This window comes from Sus scrofa, chromosome 15 (genome assembly GCF_054392235.1).
Source record: "Sus scrofa isolate SSC_HxYL_T2T_F1_AM1 chromosome 15, Sscrofa_HxYL_maternal_Yorkshire_Landrace_v2.0, whole genome shotgun sequence".
In the NCBI taxonomy this organism is placed as follows: Eukaryota; Metazoa; Chordata; class Mammalia; order Artiodactyla; family Suidae; genus Sus; species Sus scrofa.
The window spans coordinates 120,830,633-120,843,793 of NC_139397.1; the positions used below are offsets into that span (position 1 = coordinate 120,830,633).

General features: G+C 36.4%; 1 protein-coding gene across 50 annotated transcripts in view; it reads left to right on the forward strand.

Annotated features, from left to right (window-relative positions):
- The window catches only part of CARF (calcium responsive transcription factor), a 91,349-nt gene that overhangs the window by 44,401 nt on the left and 33,787 nt on the right, over positions 1–13,161 (forward strand). For 16 of the 50 annotated variants that reach the window (XR_014828973.1, XR_014828963.1, XR_014828971.1 and 13 more), the window contains 5 exons: positions 85–148; positions 4,698–4,828; positions 5,216–5,585; positions 8,239–8,416; positions 11,291–12,223. Coding sequence is in view for 19 of the 50 variants with exons in the window: in XM_084998450.1 (XP_084854576.1) it covers positions 85–148; positions 4,698–4,828; positions 5,216–5,585; positions 8,239–8,357 (684 nt within the window). In the remaining 31 variants the exon portion in view is untranslated. Of the gene's footprint in view, positions 1–84; positions 149–4,697; positions 4,829–5,215; positions 5,586–8,238; positions 9,709–11,290; positions 12,224–13,161 lie in introns of those variants that run through there. The other 34 variants (XR_014828967.1, XR_014828960.1, XR_014828982.1 and 31 more) reach the window with 3 other exon arrangements.

The window sequence follows — 13,161 nt, forward strand, 5'->3', positions numbered from 1 at the left end:
ATGGAACAATTGCATTGTTGTTTTAAAATAGTTTTCAAGTTAAATGCTTTCTTCTTTTTATTGAAATAACTGTTCCCGTTTCAGCTTCAATGGACTACAGATAGTGGGAATATTCTCAGAGAGACTGTGACAGTTACATTTGCAGAAGGTAAGTTATCTTGAATACTTTTAAGATATAAAATCAAACTGAAAGGTATTTAGGATGTTATGTCTTTTGATTTATAGATAAGGAATCTGTGGTCCAAAGAGGCAAGAGCAACTATGTTAGGATTTATCAAAATATTGCTAGTTGTTTAAATGTTCTCCTATATACAGCTTTTATACTTCTTTATGATTGAAATTTTGAGGCTAATGATTATTAAGCATAGTTTACTATAAAGCTAGGCTAATTTCAATAGTAGTAATCCTAAGATACCTTGATTAAGAAACTATTATCCATTTTGTAAGATTTGCTTTTTCTCATATGTTCTTATTCCTGTGTTCTCTCAATCTTCCAAACTTATTTCAGCCCTTTTGTTCATTCCTCTAGAAGTCTTTTCCTCTCTTCCACATGAGAAACTCCCCTCACTGCTCAAATAGCAGTCTCTTTGACTTTATTCTCTTAACTTCACCCCCATGTAAATTTATATATTCATTCTTTTGTATTTACCTCTGCATTTAACATGGTATCCTTTTGTTTTTGCATTTGTATCTTTCAAAATGATTTGAGGATTGTAATTTATTCAAATTAATATACCAAGTTCTTAACATAATGGCTGCTAAAAAGTTAACATCTGAATAAATGCTTTAGAATAAATTAATGAGTAATAATACAGTACAATTTTTTCTTTATTCTTTGGCTTATTAACCTTTAAGAGTCATTTTGCCTACAAAATAACTTGCAGGTTCTTTGGAATTATTCATTTGTTCTGTGTATATTTAACTCAGTGAGATAAATGCTGCACACAAAAAATGTTTCCTTCTTTACTGAATTTAAAGTTTAACAAGAGAAAAATACACTACATTACATTCTAATTACTATTATGAATCGTGCCATGAGAGATTTGTGCCAAATTGTATGGGAATAGTGATCGAGACATATAGCTTGGTCCTGAGAGTAGAGAAGAGACACTTGAGAAAGTGACTTTTAAACTGAAAACCGAAGAATAAATAGGGGAGTTCCGGTTGTGGCACAGTGAAAACGAATCCGATTGATATCCATGGGGATGCAGGTTTGATCCCTGGCCTCACTCAATGGGTCAGGGATCCAGTGTTGCCATGAACTATGGTATAGGTTGCAGATGTGGTTCGGATCCTGAGTTGCTGTGGCTGTGGTATAGACTGGCAGCTATAGCTCTAATTCGATTCCTAGCCTGGGAACTTCCGTGTGCTGCAGGTGCAGGCCCTAAAAAGCAAAAAAAAAAGAAAGAAAAAAGAATAAATAGGAATTTGCCAATCAAAGGAATAGTATGTTTGAAGGCTAAGCAAGATAGAGCTTGCCAGGTCCAAGGAACTTAAGAAAGCTAGTATGGGAATTCCATGGTGGCTCAGCATGTTAGGGATCCAGCATGTCAGCATGTGGCTCTGGTTACAGCTGTGGCATGGGTTTCATCCCTGCCCAGGGAACTTCTGGATGCTATGGATGCAGGGAAAAAAAAGAGGAGTTCCTGCTGTGGCACATTGGGTTAAGGATCTGACTGCAACAGCAGCTGGGGTCATTGTGAAGGTGCAGGTTCAATCCCAGCCCAGTGCAAAAGGATCCCATAGAATCTGGCATTGCTGCAGCTGTGTCATATTTCACAACTGCAGCTCACATGTGATCCCTGGCCTGATACTTCCATATGTCACAGGTGCAGCCAAACAAAACAAAACAAAGCAAAGCCAGTATGGTCCTAAGTATAGGCAATGCTTAGAGATCAAACCAGATAAACAAAACAGATTCGAGGGAGTCCCACTGTGGCTCAGCAGTAACAAATCCTACTAGTATCCCTGAGGATGTGTGTTTAAACCTCTGTCCTGCTCAGTGGGTTAGGGTTCTGGCGTTGCCATGAGTTGTGTAGGTCGCAGACGCGATTTGGATCTGGTGTCGCTGTGGTGTAAGCTGGCAGCTACAGCTCCGATTCTACCCCTACCCTGAGAACTTCCATTTGCCATGGGCATGGCCCTAAAAAGACAAAGAACCAAAAAAACAAAGGTCTAAGAGGACGTTCAGCTGTCCAAGTGAAGATGGGATAGTGGTTTAGATTACAACTGGTGGCATTTATACTAGAATTGGACAGACTCAAGAGTTATTTTAAAAGTTGAACTTGAAGACCTTGGTTATTGATTGAATAACTATGGGAGGTGAAAGGGTGGGAATGATCTGGGATGACTTGCAGGTTTCTTCCATGAGAAACTGATAGTGGCATTTACTGAGCTCAGCAGCACTGGTCTAAGAGTAGAGTAGCAGAGGAGAGAAAAAGATCATGAGATCAAGTTTGAAAAAGCCTAAGCACCAGAGCTATTTTAACATAGTAGATTGGGAGAAAGCCATATTGCAGAGGTTGAAGAATAAATGGGAGATGAATGAAGAAGCAGAGACAGTGGGGACCACTTTTTCAAAAAGTTTGCTATGAAAAGAGTATGGGGTTGAGGGAGGATATTTTAGGACAGGAGAAACCTGAAGAGATAGATGAAGGTAAAGATATTTAATAACTTTGGTATGGGAAGTTGAAGACATTTCTGATAGCTTCTCTTTTCTGTTTAAGTGAGAGTGCTAAGAATGAGAAAAGATCTCAGGGAAAGTGGCCAGGAATTGAGAAAAAAAGAGATTAACTATCACCCCTAACATAGAGAGAGAGAAACATTGTAAAACTGTTATTATGTGAAGGCCCTGTTGAGGTTGATGACTAACACATGAATTTGTGTTAGACTCCTCCTCCTCCTACTAACAGAAATTCATGTGTTAGTCATAGCAGCAAATTTCTTCTGGGCAGTCAGCTTCATATGTATAGACGCTGGAAGCCATTTTTATACAGAGTTAGGATTTTACCAGGGGGTGTGACCAAAGGAGTTTGAGGTATCTGCAAGAGAGTGACTAAAATTATAACCCAGGACTTTAAGCTGGATGGGAAGAGAACTTAATTAAGGAAGACTTTGGTAGATCTGAAAAAAACTGAGGAATTGGTTAACTGGAGGTTCACATGAGGTTGGAGAACAATTGAATGGAGTACCTGAGCAAAATCCCTGGAAGAATAAAAGGTTGTTATCAGAGAATAGGTGGTTTGAGTTAGAGATTTCAGATGTGGAATAGTCCAGGGTATGATTATAATAAGGGGTCATGCAGCAAAATGAGGTAGAACAGTTAAAAATGAAATCAGAGTCACCATTGTTACTCAGTGGATTAGGGACCTGATGTTATCTGTGTGAGGATGCAGGTTCAATCCCTGTCATTGCTCATTGGGTTTAGGATCTGGTGTTGCCAGAAACTGTGGTGTAGGTCACAGATGCAGTGGATCCCGCATTGCTGTAGCTGAGGCATAGGCCAGCAGCTGCAGCTCCGATTCTACCCCCATCCTGGCAACTTCCATATGCCACAGGTATGGCCATTAAAAAAAGAAAAAAGAAATGAAGAAATCAAGAAATGTGAGGGTGCCATTAATCTTCCCAGCAGTCCTTTGAGGAAAATTCTCTTATTGTCTTGATTTTACAGGTGAGGAAATTCAAGTTTAGAAACTGAGTTAAGTAGCATGTTGGTGGTTACATAGATAAGCCAGCACTTACATCCATTTTTGTCTGATACCAGGGCCATTTTTTAAAAAATTACTTAGTTACATGGGTGCAGTATGCAGTATAGAAGCAATAAATAGTTGTTGATAATTTGTTTTTGGTTGACTTAAAGAGATGAATATATTTGGGTTAAAATATAAGAATTATGTGAAAAGTTCTCAAATTCCTAAGGACAGTTACTTTAAAAATTGAGGTATTTATAAAAGAAATTTTTATTCTTATTTATTTCAAAATGAGTTGTCGAAAGAACTTTAATACTATTATTATTAAAGACCTGCTTTATGCCAAGCATTGTCCTAGCACCAGGGCTACCAAAGATTAAGTTTGCTCTTTGTAACTGAGGGACTCAATGGATGTTTGGACAATGGACTGTTAGAACTACAGATATAGACTCTTTCAAGGAAACAATAGTTTCTTACATTCCACCCTATATTTACTGAGTTAAAATTAATGGAGGTTGAACCTAGGAATTTATGCTTTTTAAAGTGCCCTTAATGATCCTGATGATCGGAGTTCCCGTCATGGCTCAGTGGTTAAGGAATCCGAATAGGAACCATGTGGTTGCGGGTTTGATCCCTGGCCTTGCTCAGTGGGTTAAGGATCCAGCGTTGCTGTGAACTGTGGTGTAGGTTGCAGATGCGGCTCAGATCCTGTGTGGCTGTGGCTGTGGCTGTGGCATAGGCCGGTGACTACAGCTCCAATTCGACCCCTAGCCTGGGAACCTCCATATGCTGCAGGAGCAGTCCTAGAAAAGACAAAAAGACCAAAAAAAAAAAAGATCCTGATGATCTGATCTACCAGGTTCTGGAAATAGTGGACTAAATTTCTTAAAATCCTTTTCAAACCTCTGACCTTATTTCCTATTCCATTTCTGATGGTAAGGGTTGTAATAAAGTGTAGAAGCCATGAAAGTTATTTTGTTTTAATAGTTTATTTTTTATATAATTTAGGAAATTCACCAGGGGAATCAATTTCCACCAAATTGGGAACAAATCAGACAAGAGGTTCTTTGTCTCCAGAGCCAGCTCACTTGCTCTCCTCACTTTCTTCATTTCAGCCAAAAATATTCACACAACTACAGGTAAGGATCCATTGTAATAGGCAAATTTGAGGCCCTTATCTTTTTTCCTCAGTCTCCTCTCTTCTCTTAGCGATTTTACGAAATTGTTATAGAATTATAATAATGATCAAAGATGTTTTCATCATTAATTTCCTGACTTTTTTGTGTCTTTATTTAAGATGATAATATGAATGATATGTTTTGGAAACATTTGAATTGACTATGCATACAGTAAAATTTAGTTGTAATAATTTTCCTTTGTTTTTTGTTTCTGTCCTCACTTAATATTTGTTAGTAACTATACTCTTAGTTTTTATTCCAGTTTTGATCAAAAGAGTAATATATTCGATGAGAAAACCATACATAGTAAATTCAAACATTTTGATGTAACTCTTTTTGATTCCAAAGGGTTTGCAGTTGCAGCCAAGATTCATGTCTCCTGATGGAACACCAGCTCTGATATCAGTAAATAACCACCCCACCTCCAGTCCTTCAAGACTTTTGGATTCAGTAGGAAGTGCTATAATGAGTAATAATTCTCTACTGCTTGGTCAAAGTCATAGCCTTCAAACAGATACATGCCTAACCCAAAACAATACTGTTGCCTCTACCATGGGTAGCCTTCCAGAACCAGATCAAAATCTGGTTGCAATGGATCAGCTGGTGGAAGTTGCAGATGTTGAGGACACAGAGAATCTGGAAGGAAATGTTCATCAAATTCTGTTGGGAAACGTGCAGGCCATTCCAATACAGATTGTAGACAGCCACCCAGCTCTTAGTAAGTTAAAACCATCTTATGATTTTCTTTTCTTTTTAACCTTTATGAACTCTCATCACTATTACACTACAGAAAAAAACCTATCATTTCTACTCAGTGTGTTTATAATATATACATAAATCAAGTAAAAATATAAGAAAAAAGAAAGAAATTTATAAGCATGAATTTACCTAGTTTTGTATGGAAAATCTGTGCTGATATGAAATCAGGAAGGTCATTTTAGAATGCATGAAAATAGAGATTAACTAAAAGGAAAACTTTAGTGTAAAGGTTATTATGAAAAAATTGATATACACACAAGGTAAAATTGAATGAAATTAGCAGATATAAAGGTTGAAAGGAGTGGAGTTCCTGTTGTGGCGCAGCGGAAACGAATCTGACTGGGAACCATGAGGTTGTGGGTTTGATCCCTGGCCTCACTCAGTAGGTTAAGGATCCGGCATTGCTGTGAGCTGTGGTATAGGTTGCAGACGCGGCTCAGATCCCATGTTGCTGTGGCTGTGGCGTAGGCTGGCAGCTGTAGCTTCGATTAGACCCCTAGCCTGGGAATGTCCATATGCTTCAAATGTAGCCCTGAAAAAGACAAAAAAAAAAAAAAAAAAAGGTTGAAAGGAGGACTCTGAGTTTTTGACTTAAATGTTGAGCTGAATGAAAAGTGAAAGGGAACAACTAAGACTTGGGGACTTGGGTTTATTTCAGGACTTTATTGCCTTCACTTTGGAATGAACCCAGTCAACATAGTAATTAACTCTGTTAACTCCTGCTTGACCTGTGTCACTTCTTTTCATACAAATTGTTCTGGGTCAGGCATTTTTGTTGAAAGAGATTTGCAGTTTGCTTTGAAGAACAAAAGTCTTCATAGAAATTATCCTTAGAATATGTCAAGTATTTTCCCTCCATGTATGATAGTTTCTTCCAGAAAAGAATCATAGTCTTTTAAATTTATAGGAAGCACTACTTTTAAGAAAATTTATTCAGAGGGCTGTGGCAGTTGTCTATTTAGAAACTTTAATATAAAAGAGAGAAAAGGAATATACATGAACTAATCCTCACAACAACTCTATGAAACAGACAGTGGTGTCGCCATTCTAAAGATGGAGAAACCAAGGCTTTGGAGTTAAATAATTGCCTAAGGGTCACATCTAATAAGTGACAGAGAGGGGATTTAAACCAGATCTGTCTGCCTCCAAAGCTTCTTCCCATTCTAAGATGCTTCCTCCCTCTGCTGAGCCAAGGTATTTCTGGGAGACCTAATTCAGATTGCTTTAAAGGACTCCCTCTTTGGATCTGAACTTACATAATTTATCAAGTTAGATATGATCCGAGGGACTGCTTCACCTGAATGTAAATTCTCAGGGTCACTCAAACCCATCCTCTACTTGTTTTCTCAGTTATGGTGTGGGCTAAATGCCAACACACCTATGTATGACAAGCATTAGGTATGTTCAGTACACTTTTCTAAGCAAGTATGATCCCCTTAACCTTGGTTTCCTATAGCAACTGAAAAAGTGATATTCTTGAGGAAGAGAGAGAAAGACTTAGATATCCCACCTGCCAACTCACAGTTTTGCTGGAATACCACATTTGCATTAATTTGGTCATAAGTACTTTAAAATCAGAATGGTAAGTGCATTCCGAAATGTTTCAGATAAGGAAACACATAGTTCTCACAGCTGAGACAGAGCTATCATTTAAGATGTGACATATTTTTCTGGAGTTCCCGTCATGGCTCATGTGGTTAATGAATCCGACTAGGAACCATGAGGTTGCGGACTGGATCCCTGGCGTGGCTCAGTGGGTTAAGGATCTGGTGTTGCCCTGAGCTGTGGTGTAGGTCGCAGATGCGCTCAGATCCCGCGTTGCTTTGGCTATGGTGTAGGCTGGCAGCTACAGCTCCGACTGGACCCCTAGCCTGGGAACCTCCATATGCTGTGGGAGCAGTCCTAGAAAAGACAAAAAGACAAAAAAAAAAAAAAAAAAAGACGTGACATATTTTTCTGAAATACTTACGTAGTGAAGTTTCTTTAGGGAGAGAATATTTTCCTTGATATATGACCACATATGGAAGCCGTGTGAGAATGGTAACATATCAGTGAATTTGTAGTGTATGTCTGATGTTTGTAAAAGATAATATTTTCAAATAATTAGAGGCTTCCTGACTTTTAGTCACACATACTTTTAAAGACACTTAAGAGTTCCCTAGTGGCTCAGAGCATTAAGGATCTGGTGGTGTTATTCCTGTGGCTCTGGTTGGTTACAGCTGTTGGGTGGGTTCAGTCCCTGGCCCAGGAACTTCAGCATGCCTTGGACACAGCCATAAATTAAATAAATAAATAAATAAATAAATAGTTTAAATATGAGATACTCCTCATAATTTTATCAAATAATGGACTGCTTTTTGGTCAAAATATCTTTAGAAGAGAATAACGTTATAGTTTTCTTGGTCTCTTTTTCCATCTTGAAAGAATTTAATGTGAATTTAAGATGTCAAAAGCACCAAGTTCTCAAAATATACCAACTGATTTTCTAAATTACTTGGTTTTTTCCAAACCACTGTTTTTTTGCTTTGCTTCTAAATTCATATAATTCCAAAGATTACACTGTTATAAATAATATTAACCCTTAGGTTTTTTTTTGATGTTTGGTTTTAAAGTTGAAGAAAATCCGGAAGGTACCGTTTCTTTGAACCAAGTTAAGCAAGAACCCAAAGAACCAGCATTGTCTGTGGAAGCAAAAAAAAATTTGGACTGTAAGAAATTATCTGCTACATAAAGTATTGAAGCTTTTCAGAATTTACAACTCTGGTGACCTCTGATGTCAGAGAAAAGAAGGTGAATATTATCAAAACGCAGCATTGTGATAAGTGGACTGAAGACTGGTTCAATGAGCATCTTAAATTTAACATATTTATTTCCAGTTCCCTATTTTTATTTTATTTTACTCCTCTTGTATAATTCTTATGCTTTTTGATTATCTGATAAGGCCAGTATTTCAAAAGATCATCTGAACTTATCCACACCGATACAGTCTGAACACAAATAGTTATCTGACTCATCCTCTGAAAATACCTAATTTGGGTTCTTAAAAAAGAACAGCCAAAAAACCATGTGTTTGAGTGAGTGTGTGTGTGTGTGTGTGTGTGTGTGTGTAATGACTTTTTTTTTAATTCTAAAAAATTTCTTCCTCTTTAAAGTTGTTAAGAAAATTTTTTAATTGGCAAATAAGTGAGAGAATATCTTTGTCTTATTTGGAAAGAAAAATAATAGATTTTACATCATAACGTGAAGTCTGGCATTCACATGTATGGAAACTGTGTAGCTGCATTTTAGCTTCTTCCATACTAATTTTTAGACTTAAACCTACAAACCAATAGCACACCAATGGTTACACACTAGAAAGTTAAAATGTCTTTGGAAGTAGTGAGCATTTTAACTTGAATCAGACAGGCAAGAGAAATAAATGTGTTATGCATAGATTTATATGATATTGTAGGTAAAATACTACTTATGGGTTGAAATTGTAGGAACGGAGAGAATTCAGAAAGAATATGAGAAGTCCCTGGTGTTTACAGATAGGAGAATTTTTTGTGTCAGCAGAGGATATTTTTTTCCTATTTTGTATTGAAGATTCAGCCCTAGTGAAAAAATAATTTGAGTTTATTTATTTTTCTATGCCAGAGTTCTTAATTAATTGATGGTATTAGAATTCATAGTATTTCAAGGTAAGGACTTATAGTTTAGAATTTAATTTACATTTAAAACTTTAAAACAACTGATGTGTTATATTTACTTGTTGAGTAGGTATATTTCCTTCAAATACTGAATAAGTACTTATCACTATATTCATTATAAGCTTCTGTTTTCTGGAAGTTTCGTAAAAAGAAATGTCAATTTTAACTATCAAGAAATCTAACTAAAGGCTCCCTCCACCCCGACCTGAAACCATTTGTGGTTTTATTTAAATTTTTATTTAAAAATGATAAGGATTTCAAATGGAGATTAATGTTTAATATTCAAAGCATGCAGAATATAATATGAAATTCAGCCTTAACACTTTACATGAATGAGTCTTTTTGTAAGTATATTTACTTCAAATACTGAATAAATACTAATCAGTATATTTATTATAAGCCACTGTTTTCTGCAAGGCTGGTAAACTAGAAATGTCAATTATAGCTGTCAAGAAATCAACCTAAAGCCTTTTTTTTCCCCCAGAGACTGTGGGTATATTTACATTTTTATTTTAAAGCGATAAGAATTTCAAATGGATATTAATGTTTAATATTGAAAGCATGCAGAATATGAAATTTAACCTTAATACTTTACATGACTATGGATCTTTTTGGCTTTTCTAAGTCCAACTTCCCATTTTTAATTCACTTTAATTGTACAGGTATACAATTATGTACCTTATAAAGCACCGCTGTGTTTGAAATAGGTGGAATTCTAAAATTTCTTGCTCTTTAGATGTATACCCTATTTAACATAAAATTTAATATTTATAGCTATTTAATGCAAAGCTAATACTCAGTTACATATATGATTTTTACTTTGCCACAAGTGTGGCATATGGAGGTTGTGGGCCAGGGATCAAATCCGAGCTGCATATATATTGATTTTTAAATAAGAATTGCTTTTCGGAGTTCCCGTCGTGGCGCAGTGGTTAACGAATCCGACTAGGAACCATGAGGTCGCGGGTTCGGTCCCTGCCCTTGCTCAGTGGGTTAATGATCCGGCGTTGCCGTGAGCTGTGGTGTAGGTCGCAGACGCGGCTCGGATCCTGCGTTGCTGTGGCTCTGGCGTAGGCCGGTGGCTACAGCTCCGATTCAGCCCCTAGCCTGGGAACCTCCATATGCCCCAGGAGCGGCCCAAGAAATAGCAACAACAACAGACAAAAAGAGGCAAAAAGACAAAAAGACAAAAAAAAAAAAAAAAAAAAAAAAAAAAAAAAAAAAAAAAAAAAAAAAAAAAAAAAGAATTGCTTTTCTTTTTCCTAAGAATTAAAAATACTTGGTCAGCATTTATAGAGGCAGGCTGCCAAATCTATGTTATGCTAAGCTAAACACAATTCTTAGTTACCTCAAACCCAGATTTCTCTTAGTCCGAGTGTACTTAAAAGGGAGTAAGTCCAAATTCATTTAATGTTGCATTGTGGATAATATTATTTTCAATTGTTATTTCTACTTTTTCTTTTTGTCTTTTTAGGGCCACACATGCAGCATATGGAAGTTCCCAGACTAGGGGTCGAATCGGAGCTGTAGCTGCTAGCCTACCCCACAGCCACAACAACTGTTATTTCTACTTTTTATGGAAACTTTCCAAGATCTTAAATAATAGATCTTCATCTTTCATTAATGACAGTAATTTATGATTAAATATTTCACCAACTGAATATATTCCTTTGGAGACATTCCTTGCTTTTTGATGTTGAGTTGCTAAGGAGAAATGCTTGTCAAGATACAAACTCTAGTCAGTTGCCTATGAGGATGAGAAATGTCAGAGGATCCAGACTTTGAAACTTGCTCAAGAACAAAACATAGTTTAAAAAAATATTTCTCAGCTTCATTCTTTGTGAACGTCTCCTCTGATACTGTTTTTATGAGGACAGAAAGTTACAGTGCATCTGCCCCACAAACAAAAGAAAAAGGAAAAAGAGAGCATGAAGGAAGGTTTAAATCCCTAATTGTATACTCTTTTGGTTTTTAGGTAGGAACTGGAACTATCAATATTTTCATGTAAGTATTTCAATGAGTAGTTCTTTAAAAGTGGTTTCTAAATTAGTTTTTAAATTTGTCCTCTAAATGCATGTTCAGTCACAGTATATCAGTATTGTATTTTAAAGGTGCTTAGCATTGCTTTTTTAAAGGTATGTTTACATATTTTAAATATTCAATTATTTTTTTAAATGCACAGGGTATTAAATACAGTGCATAGAATTTTCAGTATCTATATTTGGCATTCTCCTAACAGCTCTGCAGCAAAGTTTGACATGCTTTTTTGTGTCATGTATTGCAAGGTGTAATATCGTAGTAGAAAGGTGGACATTCAGAATAAGCAGTTAGAATTCCTAATTACAGCTGAGCTTGTTTCTTCATTGTAGTTTTCGTGTTCCAAGGCTCCAAGTGAACATTATATACACTACAGTGAGTTATAGATATACACAGCCATGGTGGGTCTTTCCCTCAATGTTAATTTTCTGGGTAGGCAGCATACTTAAAAGAACTTAAACTTTTTTGTCTTACCCAAAGTAAATGTTTTCTAAAAGTCACAGAAGTGATAGAAAATAAACTTGGTGATACGGTCCTGCATTAGAGTTTCTAATTTTGAGGCCTGCCAACTTGTGTTTCATCTTTATATCCTGTCAAAATATATACGTAATACGTAATCATGTGAATATGAGAAAGATGCAGTTTAATTTTATACTATGTTTTTTAAAAAATTTAAAAAAGTGTGTATATATGTATATATATATAGATATATATAACTTAATGTATGTCCTTGTTACAATGTAATTTTTTTCATTAAAAAAATCCTGTGTTTTTTTTCCTTAAACCTGTTAGTTTCCTTTTTATACTTTTCCTCGACATAGTAGTAGTTTTGTTCATCTTAAAGATGCTGAATAAACACGTTAATACCTGAGAATTTTGGCTAGAGATTTATGTTCAAAATTGAACCTGAAAATTTTTAAGCATGACAGCCAGTAACTCCTGTTATCATTATGTTTGGGCATATATGTGCATTTCGTGTTCTCAGTCAGCTATCAGTATTTTAAAGCGATGTGTGTAATGAGGTATAAGTAATTCTTCCCCACCTGCTGCCCCCATATTTTGGCACTGTAACATCTTCAAGTACAGTTTCATAGTAATGACACAAGTATGATTTTAAAAGGAAGGATCGTTAATTTTTTTCCCCCTTTGCTTTTTTTTTTTTTTTTAACTCCATTCTGCCTATTTTTCAAGACCATAGAAAATCTCACCCTCTCCAGAGGGTACTGCTTTGACTCTCATCAACCAATTGGGCTTTAGACGATTTTTTTTTTTTTTTGGTCTTTTTAGGGCCACATCTGCCACATATGGAGGTTCCCAGGCTAAGGGTCATATCGGAGCTATAGCCGCCAGCTTACACAACAGCCACAGCAATGCCAGACCCAAGCCACGTCTGCGACGTACACCACAGCTCACAGCAGCACCAGACCCTTAACCCACTGAGTGAGGCCAGGGATCAAACCCACAACCTCATGGTTCCTAGTCAGATTCGTTTCCACTGAGCCACGGCAGGAACTCCAGCTTTAGCCATATTAAATGGTGTATAATTTTATTTCTAAATATCTGTAATTCTACTTAATTAACTTAGTGGTAATGGCAAAGCCTTGTATACCTTTGCCTCATACATGTTACCTATGAATTCTGTTGTTAAATACTACAGATATTCATTGTTGACTGAATTCTTAAAACTTAAGGAATAAAATCAGAAATTTTATTTTTATTTATTTTTTTCCTTTTTAGGGCTGGACCCACGGCATATGGAGGTTCCCTGGCTAGGGGTCTAATCGGAGCTGTAGCCATCGGCCTATGTTG